This window comes from Plectropomus leopardus, chromosome 7 (assembly GCF_008729295.1).
Source record: "Plectropomus leopardus isolate mb chromosome 7, YSFRI_Pleo_2.0, whole genome shotgun sequence".
In the NCBI taxonomy this organism is placed as follows: Eukaryota; Metazoa; Chordata; class Actinopteri; order Perciformes; family Serranidae; genus Plectropomus; species Plectropomus leopardus.
The window spans coordinates 6509704-6529345 of NC_056469.1; the positions used below are offsets into that span (position 1 = coordinate 6509704).

Here is a 19642-nt window from a genome sequence, read left to right on the forward strand (position 1 = left end):
AACTACTATATTATACTGTATTATTATGCTAAAGTTCAGGTCAGCTGTCTCTCCATGTTTTATATTAGATCATTATTTATTTAGCTCAATTAATTCTACTACTACTACTTCTACTTTAAGTATATGTAAGGGCTGCAAACGCACCTTCTGCTTGTACTGTCTGCAGAATCTGGACGTGAGTCTCTATGCTACCGAACTCACACATGTGATGCATGGTTTTTAGTTTAGTTTAGTTTAGTTTAAAACGAAAATAAAAACGAAAAGCGAAAAATTTGCGTGTCGGGAGGATATATAGCCTACCTCCTTCTCGTTCCTGAGCAGCACAAGGCGTGACTCTCACTTTTCCCACTGCCCCTTAACGCAGCATTAATACAGCGAATAACCAGCAGGAGCAGTCAGGAGTGGATCTCAGCACAGAGCGGACGCAGCTTCCTGGATGGAAACAAAACGCAGGGGCAGAGCAGACACACAAACATACACACTAACAGACCAGACAGGAGGGAGCAGGACGTCTGAACATGTTTTTAGTTTTTCTCTAAGCCTGGTGCGTGTGTGGACGAGGCGGTGACGGGGCGACAGTGGAATAAGGCGGTGACAGCAGAGGTTATTATAACAGCAGACTGTATCAACACATGTGCCTATGCCACAGTAAGAGCACTGCGGCTGTGGATCTGGACTCGGGCAGCTTCTACACCCAGTGGTCCAGAGGCAAGGTAGGTCCCCCCTCTCTCATCTGCTCATATTGTCTGCATTATACACACCATCCACTACCAACAACCTTTAACCCATTTGAGATATTACAACGTGAATGCGTCAGATTTTTGACCTATACGAGAATGCAACCTTGAGAGTGATGCAGATGTGTCAGATTTCATGCGTGGTCTGTTTTGCACTCTTGAGACGTCACACTGTTACTTTCTCATAAACAATGCTAACCTAATTGTAGAAATATATGCAAGTGACATTACTTTGGGAATATAACTGTAAATCACTGCAATCTAAATCAACATCATGCTGTAAGTGAAGGTTTGGATTCTCCCACCCCATCATTTTTGTGCTGTGTTTCAACTTCATGTGCTCTTGCTTTAGGCTGCCTCCCAAAAACACACAGGTTACTGGGCCAGAAACCAAGAACGACACACAGGGAGTGATTGCAGCTGTATAAATGATGCCATATAAATTCTGCTACACACTCCCCGAGCACACAGACCCAGCTGCCTCCTTCCCAACACAGTGGCAGCCTGTGTAAAAGCAGCAGCAGCTTTTCGCCGGGCAGATCTGGTTTTCCGTTTCTGCCTCTCTGGTCAACAATGATGCTTTGATCCCCGTGGCTGGAATGCCATCTAGACCTTGATCCGTGAGGACTGCAAATCACTGAACGGGCAGCTCCACGCCTAAAGGGAACTGTTTGGACACAAGGGCGTTTTGATTAATGAATAGCTCTAACAGTGGAGAGTCAAGTTTGGATTCTTATTCTCTGCTTTAATTGCTTGCCGAGGGGCACAGATTGCAGTCGGGCTGGTTTTTGAACGCCAAAACTAATGGTGATGCATTTTGTATTGAAGCTTCTGGTTGTCAGCACTTTGTATCGACATTTAATTTATTTAGATTTTGTATGCAAACATTCAGAGTTGAAATGTGTCTAATGTGGCCTACTGCTCAAACTCATCCATGCAAACTTAAATCTCTTCACTGCATATCAGGTTATTCAGAAAAATTGTGACATAGTGGAAAATTCTTTAGTTGATACACAGTGATGGAAGTATGGGCAGCTGGAATCAGGATAGTTTATTTGGCCCAATTCTGGATGCATCCTGACTTATTTCTTCCGGCATGCAGAGTTTGGGCCAATAGTGGGTCTGGTTGTCTTTGACAACGGTCCGGTGGGGGCAGTGTCAGCAGCTAGAACCAGGCCAGTTTATTTGACCTGATTTTGGAGTGTCATTCATGCCATGTCAGGCAGCCAGACGCAGCCTGACTTTTTTTGTCTGGTATGCGGAGTTTGGGTGCTGGGCCAGGTCATTTTTGATAACTGCCCAGTGGTGGCAGTGGTGGCAGTGGTGGCGGCCAGATCAAAGCCAATTTACTTGACCTCATTGAGGGGCGTCCATCATGCAAAGTCTCAGCCGAGTCAGGCCACCAGATGTGGCCCGACTTTTTTCTTTTGGCATTCCGAGTTAGGCCAATGCTGGGCCAGGTCATTTTTGATAATGGCTCAGTGTTGGCAGTGGTGGCGGCCAGACCAAGGCCAATTTATTTGACCTGAGGGGCGTTATTCATGCAAAGTCTTAGCCGAGTTGGGCAACCAGACATGGCTAGACTTATTTCCTCCAGTGTGTAGAGTTTGGGCTGATCAGGGTTTGGGGTCTCAGGGTCTCAGGGTTTGGGCCAGGTCATTTTTGGCAATGGCCCAGTGATGGCAGTGTTTGCAGCTGGAACCAGGCCAGTTTATTTGACCTAATTCTGGGGCTTCATTTATACCAAATCTCAGCCAAGTTGGGTAACCGGATGCAACCCCACTTATGGTGTGCCAGGTTTTGGCGACTGCTGGGCCAGGTCATTTTTGACAACAGCCCTGTAGTGGCAGTGTCAGCAGGTGGAATTGGGCCAGTTTATTTGTCCTCGTTATGACGAATCATTAAAATCAAGTGTCCAAGTAAGCAACCAGATGCGGCCTGATTTATATTTTACAGGGTGCAGATTTTGAACCGATGTTAGCTAAGTCATTTTTGACAACATCCCAGTAGTGGCAGTGTCGGCAGGTGGAATTGGGCCAGTTTATTTGTCCTGATTCTGAGCCGTCATCCATGCCAAGTCTTAGCAAGTTTGGCAAACAGATGCAACCTGCCTTATTTTTTCCGGTATGCTGAGTTTGAGCTGAAGCTGAGACAGGTCATTACGGCTACTTGGGTAGTTAAACTGCTTAATATCAAAGGTGGAAGGACACTGATTAGTCGGTTTCTCTGAGATAAAAGCAGTTCCCACAGCCTCATCTGTTGACAGATGGCTGGTAATCTCAAGTTCCTCGAAACTTAGAAGTTGTTCAGGAATGAAAGGCTTTACACTGTTATTAAATACATATTGGCGTTTCCACGCAACAAAGCTAGCCAACTAGAGATCTGTCATTTTCTCGCTTGGGCGGGATAGGGCAGGCTGACAGTTATGTGGGATGACGACTGCAGACGGCTCAGCTCACCTGTCTAAAAGCAGGAAGATACACCATGACTGTGCAGAAACTCCAACGTGCTCTGCTACACAGGCTCCACTATCAGTCATCTGCATGTATGCCACAGCTGATTAATCATACATAATAAAAGAGCACTCACTGAAGAATTTAGGACACTGGTGGTGATGGCTGTATTGATTGAACGGCACCAAAATTTTCCTGCCAACTTTAACAGCCATCTGAAATAGAGAGCAGTGTGTGGGATAATGTGTGATTTCAACAGCTCAGGCTGCAGAGTGTGTTTTTAACGCCACCGTTTCCTGTGTGACCCCGTTCCGTGTCCAACCACTGTTATCTACAGGATTAATCGCAAATCCCAGATTATGGGTTTATTATTTCTTGTGCTGTTTGGGACTGGACAGTACCAAAGAGACAGTTTTTGGGTTTGGCGATTTTTGGTTCCATTAACACCAGATTTGGCCTTTTATTATCCACCAATCTCTGCAAGAGGGTAGCTTTATTAGTCATTTTTTAAAAAAAGTTTAAAAAACGAAATTAAAATTTGTCTTTGATCCTGCTACATCCTTGGAGTTGAAGGATGAGTTGATTAAAATCACCAGCTACTATGAAGATTCCATCTGGTTGCTTGATGATGTTGCTTCTGATGGCATCATTCAATTCCTGCAGTGCATTTTTTGAATTTGCATCAGAATCTTGTGTCTTGTCTGCTCTGATTAAGGTAAGCCCATCCAGTAACTCTAATTTCCTGTTGCTGAGTGAGCCTCAATCGCATCGTATCCATTTTATTCTCCTGTGACCGGACATCAGCCAGAAGAAGGCATGGTAGAGGAACAGCTTTGATGCCTGCTCTCCTCCCTCTCTTTGTCCAGCGCTTTTGGTTTTGTATGTCCCCTCTGGTCTGACTGGCTGCTCGGCGTATGCTGTTGGTAAAAGTAGTGCATAATGTTTGGTAACTAAGGATGAATCAAATATTACACTGATGCTTGTAGCTGTAATTGAACAGATGTCGTGTAATATACATTTTGTGTATTTTGTGACCATTGTAGTAGTGTGGCTCTATGAATGGCAGTGCCAGTCTGTTGGTTGGCTGGTCCATCACTTTGGTGCAGACTGATTTTTTGCTCTTCTTACTTTTGATCTAGCATTAGCTCTAATGCTAATTGGCAAATGTTAGTATGCTGACATGCTAAACTAAGATGGAGAATATGGTAAAGATTTCTGCTTAACATCAGAACTGTATCGCTATCATTGTTAGTATGTTAGCAGACTGATGTTGGCATCGGCCTGTGGCTCAGAGCACCACTGTGTCTAAAAATACAGCCTCCAAGAGCTGCCAGCATGGCTGTAGACTCTTGTAAAATGGATAGTTTTACATTAAAAACATACATTTTATAACCCTACTTAGCTATTTTACTGAGAACCGCACATCAGAAACATTGAACTGAAAAAATTTTGGTTAGTCTCTCCTTCCTCTTATTAAAGTCAGTTTTAGTCAAAACTTTTCAAAAACATTTAAATTCATTTGAATAAGGTTCCCTCTTTTCCATCTTTCTGCGCCCTATATGTAAGCTCAGTGTTGACTTAGCTCCAATATCTCCTGTGGCAACACAAGCGTGTATTTACCATGTTTCTACAAAACAATGGACATTCAATTCTTCCTGTCAGATTGAATAAGGAGCTGGTCAGTAACTGTAGACTTAGTAAATACAAACCTTAGACTTTGGCCCTAAAATGACATGACGAGGAATCAATAATACCGCAGTAATTACACATAATTATGTTTTACTTAATGTACCACGCAGCTTCGAACAATGACTAATTCATGTCTCGGGTAACAAGACAATGACAATGTAATGCCTGAGGCAGAGGTGAAGTCATCACAGTTGGTATGCCAGTTACCAGAAGAGATGACAGGTTTCAAAAACAGGGTGCAGTGTTGTCAGAAGGCAGGGCAACAGTCGTGTGAACTACTACAAAGAGGGAGAAAACTGTTACACCTTTTCTGAAGATACAAATACATTAGTGCTGTTTCTGCTTTCAGGAATATGGAGGCTGTAGCTCCTCTCCGTCCCCAGCAGAAGGGCTAGGATCAGCCTGATTTCTACCTCCCAATCGCTCCAACATGGCCAGCAGGAGTAACACCCTAAGTCTGGAAGCTGGCGAATCGACACCAGGGACCCCTGAGGCTGGCGCTAACCCCCAGCAGCAATCTGAAGCCTTCTGCAAGCTGTGCCTCAGCGAGCAGCCGCGTGCAGCCACCAAGGAACTGCTAAGCTGCAACTGTGTCTTCTGCACAGCGGTAAGAAAAGACAAACCAGTTTACTCCAGGCATTTACAGCAGATAATGCTCATACCCAGGTGTTCCAGCAGCTCAGGGTTGCTCAAGGACACTACTACAGAACACAGCTATTGAGATCAAACCTGTGAACCTTTGTTGAAACAGAGAAGGGTGCCCCCAGGCTATATTTAGATTGAAGTTATCCTCTACTCATATTGCTCATGCTTTTAGTCATCTTCTGTAGGCCGTGAAGATTTCACAAAAGTGATTAAATAGTAAACTTTTCTTTAGGCAATTTAGGCAACTCTCCAATGTTTAAATGACTTGGAATAGGATGCTCTTTTTTATTGCAGCACCACTTCCTGCCGTAAGATCTTAAAATAGATCATTTGATGAGCGAATGTTGCATATTACAACTTTAGTGAAAAGAAGTGGTTTCGACACAGCTGACTTTCTCTCGTTTACTTTCTCTGTCTTGTCCTTAGAATTTTTTGTGATTTATCACAGCTGTTTTCTCATATTTATTGTTCATATTTCCTGGGAGCTTTTTCAATCCTTTTATGAGAAAATAAGTGCTATCACCAGAGCACCAAGCTGTATCATTTAAAACAGAAGCACAGAGATCTACTGCTACACTGCTCTGGTCTAATACGTGCCTGCCTGGCATATCGAAACTGAGACGCTGGTGTTAGGCCCTGACACAGAGAGGTTGTTAGATAGTGGCAGGTGTTAATCTCTGTCCAAGGTAGCCAAGTTGTCACTGTTGCACACACAAGGTCACACAGATAAAACACACACACACACACACACACACACACACACACACAAACACACATATATATGCAACGTCACGGGGAAAAGCTAGGGAAATGGATACTGTAAACCCTGCTTATCAGCTAAACTCTATTTTATAAACCTGAAATATCTCCTCCAGTCTGTCTCAAGAGCACAGAGAGAACTGTTGCTATTGTTTTTTCACTCCAGATCAGTTTTTGGATGTACATCATGCTTTATGAGAACCCTCATGACAAGCAGATGTTTGTACATACAAATGAGTCAAAAAGCATGTTCCTTTCCTCCAAGATAGATTTGTCTTTCCTCAGAAAGGTGACATATAAATGTTTTTATTTTCTGTTCCTCAAAACTGTCTGCCTTTGCGCAATGTTAAGTTCCTCCTATGATTCCATATTTCATGTCTTGGGCAACATATGACTTTTGATGTGTGAATACTGATAAGAAAGTCATGTTTGTGTGGAATTTCATTTGCCCTATTTGTAAAAGAGGTCATTTTTCCGACGCTTTCTTTGCTTACTACATTTGTCATGAGTAGACTGTCATGTATTGTGTGTTTTTTCACCAAGGGTGGATGATATATTGTTAAATATGTTACTTTTGTGAGGACATTATGGTTCCTTTTTCAGTCAGTATGTAGACTAAAGCTGCTGTGTTGTTCCTCCCTCTCTAGTGTTTGGAGCAGTATGTTCAGCTTGCCATCAGGGAGGGTGGGGGGGCACCCATCACCTGCCCAGATATGGCCTGCCAAAAGACCGGAGTGCTACTGGACTCTGAGGTATGTCCTGCTTAAAACCAATGATATGTAGGTCATGAGTGAAACCACAAAAAGCCTTCAGAGGCCATTAAATACGAAAATAATGTTGATTTTTCTACATTGCTGCAGTTTTTTTCAGTCCAAAGTGGTGCAAGCAAATTTCTACCGAAATATGAAGTTGGACTTTCACTCTGGTGTTTTTAAATGTGTGTGGGCTAGATTAACTAAGATGGTGTGAAAATGCTGTGTACCCAGCCTTAATGAAACTCACAAGGGATTTCTTTTGAGTGTAAAGAGTAAAATGAGGTAATGTGAGCAGTCAGACAGAAAGCAAAACTCCTTGTGCTGTTGAAAAAGCTTAAACTGCTGATTCACAAACAAATGGAAATTCTGCTCCTGGTTTCCTCATTTGTAATGTTTTTCTCATCCAAATACAACTGCAAGAAACTTATTGGAAGAAAAAAACTCCTCAAGTAGTTATTGGACTTCCATTTGAATTACAGTGGAGTGAAGAGTCTCCATTCTGTGAGGCGTCATCTTAGACTGTATCAATATTATTATTGATGGTATTTGATGAGCTGCAGTTTTTGGCACTTTCTCACTTGCTTTATTTTTTCAGCCTTGGAGGTTCAGAAGTTAGATCCATTCCTCTCTCCTTCACAGCTCCAACATCTTGTCCAAATTTTGCTAATTTTGGCTCCAAAAATCCAAGATGGCAAAGGCAAAAATGCCAAACGTCACAGTAGCCATGTCCATTATTTTTTTAACATTCAGTGAGTAGAATTGAGTTGACTGTTGTATTTCTAAACCCTTGTTATTGTATGGGGAAGTCTGTTTTTATTCTCTAAAGATTGAAATAAGAAATTAGAAAAACTGAAATAAAGACTTTTCTCAAGCTTGCTGGTCTTAAAAATGTGGCTAATTGGCATCACTTCCTGTAAGGTAATGTTGGTTTAAGCAAATATCTTCATTATTTGTAGACCTTTATTGTTGATGATATGCAGATGTCATCTTGAAGTTTTTATTAAAACACAAAATGGTATAACTATAACTACTGTGGTGTCGTAGAAATAATGCAGCAAATTACAGTTACTAGGTGACCAGTTAATCCTTGATGATCTTTGAGGCATCAGTTCATCAACAACCATGCAAAATAGTTTCACTTTAACAACCATGAAGATATGTATTTATTCATCCATTAGGGTTTGAAAAAGGTACTGGATTTTTTAAAACTTTTGTGCATGTTTCTTGCATTCACACAATATTCAGCATCACAGCTCTGCGTGAACAAAACATGACTAAAGCAGGACCTCTCTGTGTTGTGTGATTGCAGATAGCTAGCTTGGCCCTGGAAGATCAGGTGGATCTGTACCAGCGACTGAAGTTTGAGAGAGGTACGTGTTGTTGTATTAGCATGCTGATGACTGGCAACAGGCAATGGGCTATTTCAGGTCACACTTCAGCCGCATCATTACACTAAGCAGCACCACAGATTGCTGAGCTCCACATGCCTTGGATAATGCCTGTTCTTTTTACTGTTCTGCTGTGGTCTAGTTTTACCCAGAAGGTTATTGACACTGTGGCTTTATGACCTTCAGTTAAACCAAATATCACCTGCAGAAAATTCAATAACAGATGTTTCAAGAGCTTCCTGTTACTATTCTGTTAAAATTGAAGTATTAACCCTTAGAAACCTGGGTTTTTGTCACAGTTCTTACTTTGCATTCAGATGCCTTTCACGGGTATTCAGTCTCTTGAACCTGAGGCAAATTGGTTTGGTTTATTTTTAAAACATGGGGTGGGGGGATGGGGACAATGATAAACTTGGCAAGGAATGTCCTGCCAGTTGCAAGAAATTAGTAGATTTTGAAAATTATTTTTAAAAATAATGTGTTTTACAGAATTATAATTTTAAGCAACTTTCCACTGTTTTAAGTTTGTGTTTGTTTAGTTTATTTTAAACTAATTTTCAGACAATTACAACAAGTTGCAAGTTACCTTCTTCTCATGCCTTTGGAAGAAAGGCCAATTTTCCCTGGTTAAAAAGGGTTCAGCATTTCAGTGCGAATAAGTGGTATGACCTATGTGTAGCAGATTGCACCATTAGTTGTGGAAATGAGAAGGCAGATTGTATCTCTGTGATTTACTGGTGACCTGGGAACAGCAAGAGAATAACTGTTGATGTAGGTTTCTGTTGACATTTACAAATTGCGCACTGGGGTTAGTCTGCCTTGTGGCTATATTGGCCCTTTACAGTTGCACAATAACAATACACTGTGAAGCCAATAATAGTTATTGTTTACTCTGGCCATAAATCACAAGACTCATAATACTGGAAGAATAAAGAAGTGCAAAGTACAGGCTGTGTTGCAACAATGTTTCCCTTCTGTTATGATTCATGTTGAAAGTAGACTATGAGCTGGTAAAGTGGATCAGATTATTAAAACTCCAGCTTTTGTTTTGGTTGTAAAACATATGCCAGTTTTCTTTTCGTTTTGTTTTTCTTGTTAGCATGCTAACAGTAAACTAAGATGGTTAACATGGTGAACATTACCTGCTAAACATCAGCATGTTAACATTGTTGTGAGGATGTGAGCATGCTGACACTGAGCTCAAACTGCAGTTGTGCCTGAAGTACAGCCACTAAATCAAATCTTGTAGTGTAACATGTTTTTTTTTGTGTAATAACTGGGTAATTTAACATAAAAAAGAAATGCTGTAATATTCATTATTCATTCACTATGTTATCATGAGTGTATAATCACTGGAAAATAGGAGTTGTTGTGTTTTTGTTACCTTAGAACGAGCTGTTTATAGAGCACCACAGTAATGAGTCCTAAAACCCACAAATGAGTTAGAATGTCAGCATCTCCTGATCCCTTGTCTAAAAGTCAGTGGGTTTTTTGAATGGGTTTTTGGTTATTAGCCTGAAATAAGATCTGTGGTTAACACATGCTTAAGAGACTGTCATGTTTTGTTCTGTGCCATAAAATATGTCAGTAAATACCCCACAAATATTTTAGCTTTTTTTGTAGGTTGCATACAAGCTGCTAAATGAAATCACAGAACGTCAATACTCCACACTGCGCAGAACACGACTTTACAGCCTTATTGTGGTGGTGACGTTGATTCATGCAACTGTACTGTAGTTAGTTTATGGCCGAACATTAGCTTTTTACTTCTAGTGATTGCATTAAGGCTTCACAGATCCTGAAAGTGGTGTTCAGTAATGAAGATTATCTTGCTGAACAAAATGTCTGTGAGCCTATTTTCCAGCCTAATCCAAAATCCAATGGAAAACTCCCATTGGATTTTGATAAGGGAACCAGAGCGATGCTAACTATTGTGTCAGCCTGTTGTTTGCCTTCGTCATCCCTGCAGCACTCTGTTGTCGCATGCACATAGATAGGGAACTAAACTAACTGTGTTGGCAGGTTGATAGAGTGAAATGCTGCTAGTAAGATGGTGAAGGAATGTGTTATGTACGTTGTTATGTCAGAGTTCTATTCTCAGACTGTTGGCAGTCATAAGTGGACCAAGCAGTCCCTGTGCTTTTACTTAACCCACCACATCCCAAAAGTTGTAACTAATGAGTTAACACATAATGCTAAGACTAACCAGTGATACAGTATTCTTCTTAGAGCTGGATGTTTTCACTGTCAGTTAATCTGACTTGATTTTCACATCTGCCGTCAAGATATTTAATTTATGATGATATAAATCAACAAAAACAAAACACTAGATCATAACATATGAAAAGCTGGAATTAGTCAATGTTGGCTCTATAATTTCACAAATGACTTAATTTATGACTTAAGGGTTGGGCTACTAATTGTTTGAGCACTAATTAAGTTCATTCCAAAGCAGCAGTAATACTGATATACTGAAAGCACTGATACAGATAGTTTTGCTAGTATTACTTGGGTTTAAAGAATAGCAAAACATGCATGTGTTTAGTTTCTATCATCTGCTGCACATCTAGTTGATGTCTACTTCAGAGATTCACAATCACATCCTCTCTTTGCTTCCTGCAGGGGTAAAGCTGGACCCCAGTAAAGCCTGGTGCCCAGTTTTTGAATGCCAGGCGGTGTGCAATGTGCCGCTGAGCAGCGAGGGCCAGCCCACCGCTGTGTCCTGCCTGACCTGTCACACCATCTTCTGCTCTGGGTGCAGAGGGCCCTGGCAGGACGGCCATACCTGCCCTGAGCGTCAGCCCATGATGTCGCCCTCACCCTCCCATGAAAGCAGGTCAGTGAGTCAGCCGCTTGGTCAGCCGCAAGGCGCCTGCAGCCACAGAGTGTGAGCTGCACTGATGATGTGCTGAAAACAGAATCAATGTGTGAGTTCAGGATACTGAGGAATCTACAATGAAACACTTGTTACTGCTTTAAACAGTCTGAATCGTGACTGCATTTAGGGATTTTAATAACTATTCAGTTTAACAGTATTACCTTTAACTGTTTGTATTTACGTTGACTTGATTACACAAGTGATGTGTAGCTCCTCGTCTCCCAGTAGAGCCCCTGAGTTGAATATACAACAAACATTATTTCAGGAGTAATATCTTAGTATTGCTCAGCAGTGCCCTGTGTGTAGTCCCTGTTGTGCAGCTCCATTACTGTGCTGCTCTGAGCTGTGCTCTGATGTCATTGGGGAGTCACTGACTTATATTGGAATTCCATTGTCTCTGTGCCGAAGGGAGGAGGAGGAGGGCGGGCACCGAGCCATGTAGTTCACTGTACAGACCAAGCCTGTGCACTGCAGTGATGGAGGGGTGGTATCTTCAGTGTGTTGTGGAGGATGGAGCAGGCGCAAGGAGAATGAAGGGAGATCAACTTTAAGTTTGAACTTGAGAGCATGATAAACATTTGCCTCAGCTGGCAGGTTTAGTCATCAAACGCATTGTTAGTGTACCAGGGCCATAGCCAATCTTTTAGAAATTCCGCGCAATAGAGTCAGACTACTTTAAGTAATTCCATTTCAACAAGCACAGGCTTACCTCAAGAAATGTTTCTTCTGTTTTGAGTATTGTACAGCATTTTTCACAGCATATGAGTTGTTACAGAAAAATGTTTGGTTCGTGCACAGGATGTAATTCTTTGGCCCTGAAAGTTATAAAAGTGGTGGTAAAAAGGCGTAGGGACTAACATTAGGTCTTGACAGGGTTTGCTAACCAGTTAGCTGCTATATCTTTATGTGTTAATATGTCAAAACTGTGTTCACAGTTTGTTGTCTTGCCCCCAGGTGGTCAAATGAAATAGATTAAATCCGGGTTGTAGATTTTAAATCTAAAAAAATGGTGTGATGAGCAGCAAAGGACTGGGCATTATATTGATATTGTGATATGAGACTAGAAATCATCTTACATTTTGGATATTGTATGTGTTTTCCTGGTCCTAAAGGCTCTATTACAGTAAAGTGATGTAATTTTCTGAACTCACTAGATTGTTATAGCTGTTCTATTAATTTGCCTTTACCTGCTTAGTCATTATATCCACATCTGGATATAAAATCTCATTGTGTAAATATTTGTAAAAGTACCAGCTGGATGGAGGGAGGTATATGGTGAAAAATATTGTGATATTTGTTTTTTTCCCCATACTGTCCAGCCTTAAATCAGCCTGGTACAATTTGTTTAAATTGTATAATGGAAATGGAAACTCTTCATGTGACTGAAACACTGAAATTGACTTCGAGGATTTCAGTGGAAGCTATGGCCCTGTAGTGTACGTACAGAATACTTCCCTCATACCTTTGGATCCCAAAATAATTAACCCAGTTCAAAGTGAGCACTGACCCTTAACTCTGCTGCTAAATAAAGAGTTCACACTCTGCCCTGGAGACTCCCGGGTCTTCATGGCTTAACATACTGATGTTCTGTCCTGTGTTTTTCTCCGGATGCACAGGGCCCGCTCCGACAGTGACTCTGACATCCCCATCAAGCAGTGTCCCATGTGTGGTATCTACATTGAGAGGAACCAGGGCTGTGCACAGATGCTGTGTAAGAGCTGCAAACACACCTTCTGCTGGTACTGTCTGCAGAATCTGGATGTGAGTCTCTTCTGCTACCTAACTAAAACATTTGATGCATTAAATCTAAAAAAAGATTTTTAGTTTAGTTTAGTTTAGTTTAGTTTAGATTAAACTGCATAAAAACAGACAACCACCATCACCAACAAACTTGAAAACAACAAACAAAAACAAAAATGAAAATTTACAGAAGAAAACAACGAAAGATAAAAAACAAAGACCAGAAAAAGGAACCAGTCAGTAAACATTAATCCAATAAAACCCCAAAATCTTTTTAGAATTCTTTAAAGATGATGAGCTCTTGATAATGTGTACTTCATCATTCCATATCTGTGAATGGAGATATCTGAGGGAATACCGGCCATGTTTTGTTTTGTTTAACATAAGGTGAAGCTGATTGACCTTTCCAGTATTAAATGAATGAATCTGTGAATTAAATATAAATAAATTGCTAAAGGATGGTGGTATAGCTCAGTTTTGAACAGGAGATGAAACAAAACAGTGTCTAGCTATCTGTCTGTTCTCCAGAAGTTTTACAGCCATGCTTACAATATCTCAGCCTCTGTTTCACTATCTTTAGCTTGTTTGAATGTCCTTGATGATTGCTGGATAGTAGATTTCTTGTCTTAACGTGCACGCTTTGCAACTACAGGGTGATATCTTCCTGAGGCATTATGATAAGGGACCGTGCAGAAACAAGCTGGGACACTCCAGGGCCTCGGTTATGTGGAACAGAACGCAGGTGAGGTCACTCAGCAGACAGCAGAGCAGATATACAGTATTCATTTCAGGGTTGTGATGACACTGTCACTGTCTGAGTGAATTAGCCTGCAGAGCCAATCATCTGTGAGTGGTTAGTTATTCGTGGTCAGTTATTCATGCATGGGTTTGATTTTAGTAAAACTTTGTCATCACACGACTGGGATTGGACATTAAAGATTTTGGACTCCATCCCAGCTGCACTGTTTGGCTGTCAAATCAGTTAGTCACTGTTGGAATACTCTCTAGTGAGGACATTACAGGAAGCTGTACAGGACAGGAAAGCTTCCTTTCTGGCACATTTCTTGTACTCTTTATTGTAAATTTAAACAAAAGCTGAAAACCATGCATAACACAACTCTCAACTTTCTCTTTAAAGACCCACGAGGTGTGTGAAGCTTGTTTTTAGTGCTTTGTTTTCCACCAGTGTGCCCAAATAGCCCTTTATCAGACATTAAGCTGAACTAATCCCAGGGCTAATCTCAAATTCCTGCCCTGTAATGACGTTTTCTGTCTCACAAAATGATTGGCCGCCAAACCTACTTTCTTTCCACTTTCTTGCTCTGATGCTATCATCACATGATTAGAATCAAGTTTGCAGTCCAACTCCAACACACTTGTTCCTTGCAAAACAACTCATACCTGGTTACACCCTTGCCTAACAGGTCCTTTAAGTTTTACAATCTGCTTGTCACACATTCCACTGCCAGTGTAACTTCCTCTTAGCTGCATGCAAACAGTGCTGTGATGACATTTACACATTTATTTACAGTGTACTGCCGACAACATTTGCACATTTTCAAAATTCAGATTTGAAATAATATGACACATGATTATGCTGACTATGTGGATACCCGATTCAGCACACTCTCAGCCACAAGAGCATAGTGAGGTCAGACAGTGATGTTGGGTGATGAGGCCGGCCTCACAGACGGCATTCCAGCTCACCCAAATGGTGGTGGATTCGCTGAGGTCACAAGTCAAATTTTTCCATACCTAACTTTGAAACCAGGCTCTCGCAAAGGGACATTTTCATGTTGAAGGAAGAAAGGGCTCAACACAAACTTTTACCAAAAAGCAAGAAACATAGTAATGCCGGGATACCAATGTATATTATTATAGCATATGTCACATTAAGATATCCTTCAACTAGAGCTAAGGGGCCTAAATAGTAGGCTATATGTAGGGAGTTAGATGGTATTGGCAGTATAAAAAAATAGCTTCAGTTAGCAGGAACTGCTTTTAATGAACAGATCATGGTTTTTGACTTAACGTCCACACATCCCATTCCTAAAATTCTTCAAATTTTGCACAAACATCCATTTGAGCTCAAAGGTCAACGGTCAAATTTCACACAAATGTCTAATAGGATAAAATGATAAAGAGATTACATTGTAAATCCAAAAGGTCAAAGGTCAGCTTCATAATGACATGTTTTCTGCCTATTAATCAATGGCATATCTTTGTAACAAAACAGGAAACTTTTTTTTCCATCCATCTTCAAACTGTGCTGATTGTAAACACCTGTGCTGCCAGGTTGAAGATGTGTGAACCATCCATGTTTTAGAATATGTTGCTTTTTTGCAACAACATACGGATTTGAAATATTGTTTACTGTCGTGGCTTCGTATGAGTCTGGACAGAAGTGTTCGTAAACCAACTGCTTCTTGACCTGTTCGCAGAGGCATACAACTGTAAGGCGGTTACCCTTATTTCATCAGTGTTTCTTTCCCACTATCTGCGATTGGTTTCAGCTTGAAGCTTTGGGTCAATTTACAGGCGCTTTGTTGTGCGATGAAGCAACACCTCCCAATAACGTAAAGCAGGGTTCATCAATGTTTTGTCCGAGAAATTGTTGCAAAAGGCAAAATATGTTGTATTTATGTATGCAAAGAAAAAAAAACAGCTTTCAAATAATTATTAATTAACAACAATATGGCAGCCCCCTTAGGGGTCCTGGACCCCCTGTTAAAGGCCCAGTCAATAAATGATTTATATTACATACTTTTTATGCTCTTACATATGATAAAATGCTGTGTAGAGGCTGATGGAGACTACAAGTCTTTTAAGCAACAGCCTTATTTATGACAGTAATTACATCAAGGTATCAAAATCAGTATTGTTAAGGACTTATTTGTGTTAAAATGCTTCATGCACCACTAATTATTTAATATTAGAACTGTGGGGCGCATTATCACCTATTAAACAAGCCGTAAACACAACACTGACATATCATATCGTTGGTGTGGCTGACATGTTAGCCTATTTACACATCCAGCAGAGTCAGAGCAACATTAGCACTGATTTATGTTTCCGACTTGATGAAAGTAAATACAATATTCTCTCTCTTTTATGCCCTGTTTTGTTCTTCACCAACTCCTGGGGGGAATGTTTGGCTCTTTAGCTGCTGTTAACTTTGTCTCTTCACTATTTAGTGCAGGGGAGGTTGTGCACAGTTAGTTTTTATCAGAACATTTTCTCTGAAAACAGCTGCCTGTGGCTAGAAATAAGGTTGGTGAGAGCAGCTATACTGAACCAAAACTGGGGGCCATAAAATAAAAGCAACGGGCTGTAGGATTTTAAATGCTCCATGGAGGTGAGGCAACTGTAGAGCTGGGTGATAATGCTTTAGTAAGTGCTACCACTTTGGCATTACACTCACTCATTTGAGCCTTTGTTAATATAAAACACTGATTAGTGAAGCTTTAACAATGTTGCTGTGTTGTGCTTTAGGTGGTGGGCATCCTGGTGGGGGTCAGCATCATCGTGCTGGTGACGTCTCCCCTCCTCCTGCTGGCCTCGCCCTGCATCCTGTGCTGCATTTGCAAACCCTGCAGCGGGAAGAAGAAGAAAAAGAAGAAGAAGAAGACGACAGATCTCAGCCAACCGGACTCCTCCACATCATAGCAGCTCTCCTTCTCATCAGCTCAGCCCAGGATCACTAATCTCATGAAGCCCGATGAAACCGAGACGGTGCAAAATAAAATTGTGCAAACTGCATGGTTGGAGCAACAATGGAGTACTTTTTTCAGGACTCGATGGACTGGGAGCCTTGAATATGGTTCAGTGATATTGTCGAGATCAACAAGTCCAGACTTGCATCTTAAAGCTCAGTGAGAGAGCAGCTCAAAAATTACTCTTGAATTATAAGTACATGGACTTTATGTGGTGCAGGTGTAAATATGAGGAGAATGACTGTAACTCGCCTTGCTGTTGTCAGTTGCACAACAGGTAGTGAGGAGATTGTGCGGTGGCTGGGAGTTTTCCTTGACAGGGCTTTTGTTATCTCTCTCTCTCTCTCTCGCTCTCTCTCTCTTTTACACAAACATACACACACACACTTGCACACATGCAGTTCAAAGTGCAACACCACCCTCATGTGCCAAACGTCATGATGCCAAACCAGATGTGTTGGGTGCTCAAGTGCCTCGCTCTACAGTGCCTGGTGCTTGGTTGTATTTGTTTTGCCTTCCATTCTATCTTTATCTTATGCAAAAATGTTAGCATTATGAAAATGGACAACCGTCAGGATCACACAGGGTTATATTTCCCTAAACAATGCAAAACATTCTTTCACAACGGGAGAAGGCAAACGGCGTCACGTGTGCACTGTATATTCTGTGCTGATAAGAAATATGATAGGGCTTCAGTGGTGCACAGAGAACTCTTCTTCTGCAAATGTTTGTTGTTTCCACCTGGCATAATGATCCAGACCAAAGGCTCTAAAGGACAATGTGTACTTTTCTAAAGTGTGTTGTGTATTTATGGGTTATGTGTGTATGGTTATCATTTCTACATTTCTGTTGATGTTTCTGCATCAGACATTTTATAAAAGCGCCATTGTAATTAAAATAAACACACTGCATTGAACATGCATCAGATGGTGTTTGCTAGTGACACTTATCACTTCACTGCTTCACTTTTGTCTTTGCACAAAGGTCACAAGAGGAGTGTACATGGGAGATGATATAGCAGGAGTGAAAAAATGTTGTTGTTCTCACCATGGAGAATGTAGGCATGGTGCTGTATGGATTACCATGGAAGAGTCTTAAACCTTGACTCAGCAAACAGAGTTGGCACACTTCTTCTGGAAGTTTGCTCCAGATGCAAGCAGTGCATTAAAACTGAACCTAAAATAATAATTAAGACCAGTGAGCCAGACAACTTAAAGCCACAGTTAAAGAGCAATCTTTTCAGTTTAGTTTTTAAAGATGATAGTACTGGAGCACACCTAACACGACTGGGTAGGATATTCCAGCGGCCTGGATCACAAAGCTAAAGGCAGTTTCACCAATTTTTGTAAAGACGGCTGTTTTCCCAAAGCATCTTGGTAAAGAGAGTTGCTCCTCACAAAATTATAAGAAAATTCTCAGAATGATGACGTTTTTTAAAAACAATTTCCCCTTAAAGTTTTTATAACAATTTCAGCTTAAAGTTAAGACCTGGGGCTGTATTAACAAAGCTTCCCAGCACTAAAAGTTGTTCCTCGTGCCAAAATTATATTTATTCTATTTTCAAAGAATTTCCTCTTAAAGTAGAGACTATATCCTGGTAAAAAAAAACTGCAACAGTGCAACAGTGTGATTACAGAAACATAACTTTCAAGAAGAAGACTGCTTCTTTAATACTGGAGCTATTTGCAATAGGACCTCCTGACCAAGGCCCACTTTCTGGTTTTGATTACTGATGGCCAGCAGACCCCCAGTTAATGGTTGCTGCAGCCACCTGGATTCAGCCAGTACAAATCCCAGCTCAACTTTCTGTTGCTGCCGTTACACAGGTTAGACCAAGCACAACGCGGATTTGGATTTGAGGACATTCAGGACCTTTGTTGAGGGTCTGAGGGACCCTTCGCTGGCACTTTTTTGATAATCATGTCCTATTTTGAGGCTGTATATACACCCTGGTACATTATTTACATCAAAAATGAAAAATAAAATTTCCATTTGTGAAACAGTGGGGGGGGGCACCTGGCAACCTGTTGTGGACCAGATTTGGCACGTGGGCTACTGGTTGAGTATCCCTGAATTATGGAATAAAAATCTTTCCAACAGCCTACTTTTCCTGTGTACAAAGAACAGAGACAATTTTCACCGTTTTAAACAATAACACCAAAACCAAACAGATGAAATATGAAGTAAAAGTCAGTATTTGACCAAAGTGTTTACCTTTGCAGTGGTGATATTATTTAATTTCCCATACCAGTTCCAGAATGTGACCGCTGAGTGTTTACTGTCAAACGTTGATCCGCCATTCAACAATCAAAACATTTATTGTGTTGAACTGAAACAACACCAAACTGAGTCTTGCACTGCATTATCAGTTACTTGCTAACATTAGCTCGGATAACTCAAAGGTGGTATTCAGCTGGAGGGATTTCTAAGACACATGTGACAAGTGAAAAACTTATGGACTTTTTTCTCCGGTAAGTTAAGTTTTAAATTGCTAACACTTAGCTAATGTTGGCTAATGCAAATCGTTAGCTGATGTTAGCCAATGCTAACGTTACTTTAACACGACCAGTTGGTTATTTGCGGCTAAAGTAACTTGAAAAAACGTCCATAAGACGATAAATATTTTAGCTGAGTGACAGTAGTCATAAAATTGTCTTAGTAATCTATGTTTTGAGTAATGTTAGCACTTTAACAAGCATAAAGTAGCTACTTGACTGTCTCCGGTAAGTGTTATGCAAAATAGTGTAACTCATAAGACATTTTTCTGCATTATGTGACATATGTGAATGACTTCTTTTATTCAAGTAAAGGATGTGAATGCCTCCTTCATATGTATACAAATTAAATTAAAATTTCTAATATAACTGTAGTGTTTCTAGCCATGC

The 19642-nt window shown here is 40.8% G+C and overlaps 1 protein-coding gene across 1 annotated transcript; it reads left to right on the plus strand.

The window, feature by feature from the left end:
- The first annotated feature begins 413 nt into the window (after positions 1 to 413).
- On the plus strand, positions 414 to 17677 carry rnf144b (ring finger protein 144B). The gene is made up of 8 exons (XM_042489828.1): positions 414 to 713; positions 5229 to 5486; positions 6931 to 7035; positions 8348 to 8408; positions 11049 to 11262; positions 12921 to 13065; positions 13697 to 13786; positions 16537 to 17677. The coding sequence occupies exons 2-8, from the start codon at positions 5310 to 5312 to the stop codon at positions 16708 to 16710; spliced, it is 966 nt and encodes a 321-aa protein (XP_042345762.1). The 5' UTR covers positions 414 to 713; positions 5229 to 5309; the 3' UTR covers positions 16711 to 17677.
- Positions 17678 to 19642: the final 1965 nt, after the last annotated feature.

Bases quoted from the DNA above. Each gene is read 5' to 3' on its own strand.
- rnf144b (XM_042489828.1), top strand. From the start codon at position 5,310: ATGGCCAGCAGGAGTAACACCCTAAGTCTGGAAGCTGGCGAATCGACA. The intron at 8,409-11,048 runs GTACGTGTTGTT...TGCTTCCTGCAG, and splicing joins GCGACTGAAGTTTGAGAGAG to GGGTAAAGCTGGACCCCAGT. The intron at 13,787-16,536 runs GTGAGGTCACTC...GTTGTGCTTTAG, and splicing joins TTATGTGGAACAGAACGCAG to GTGGTGGGCATCCTGGTGGG.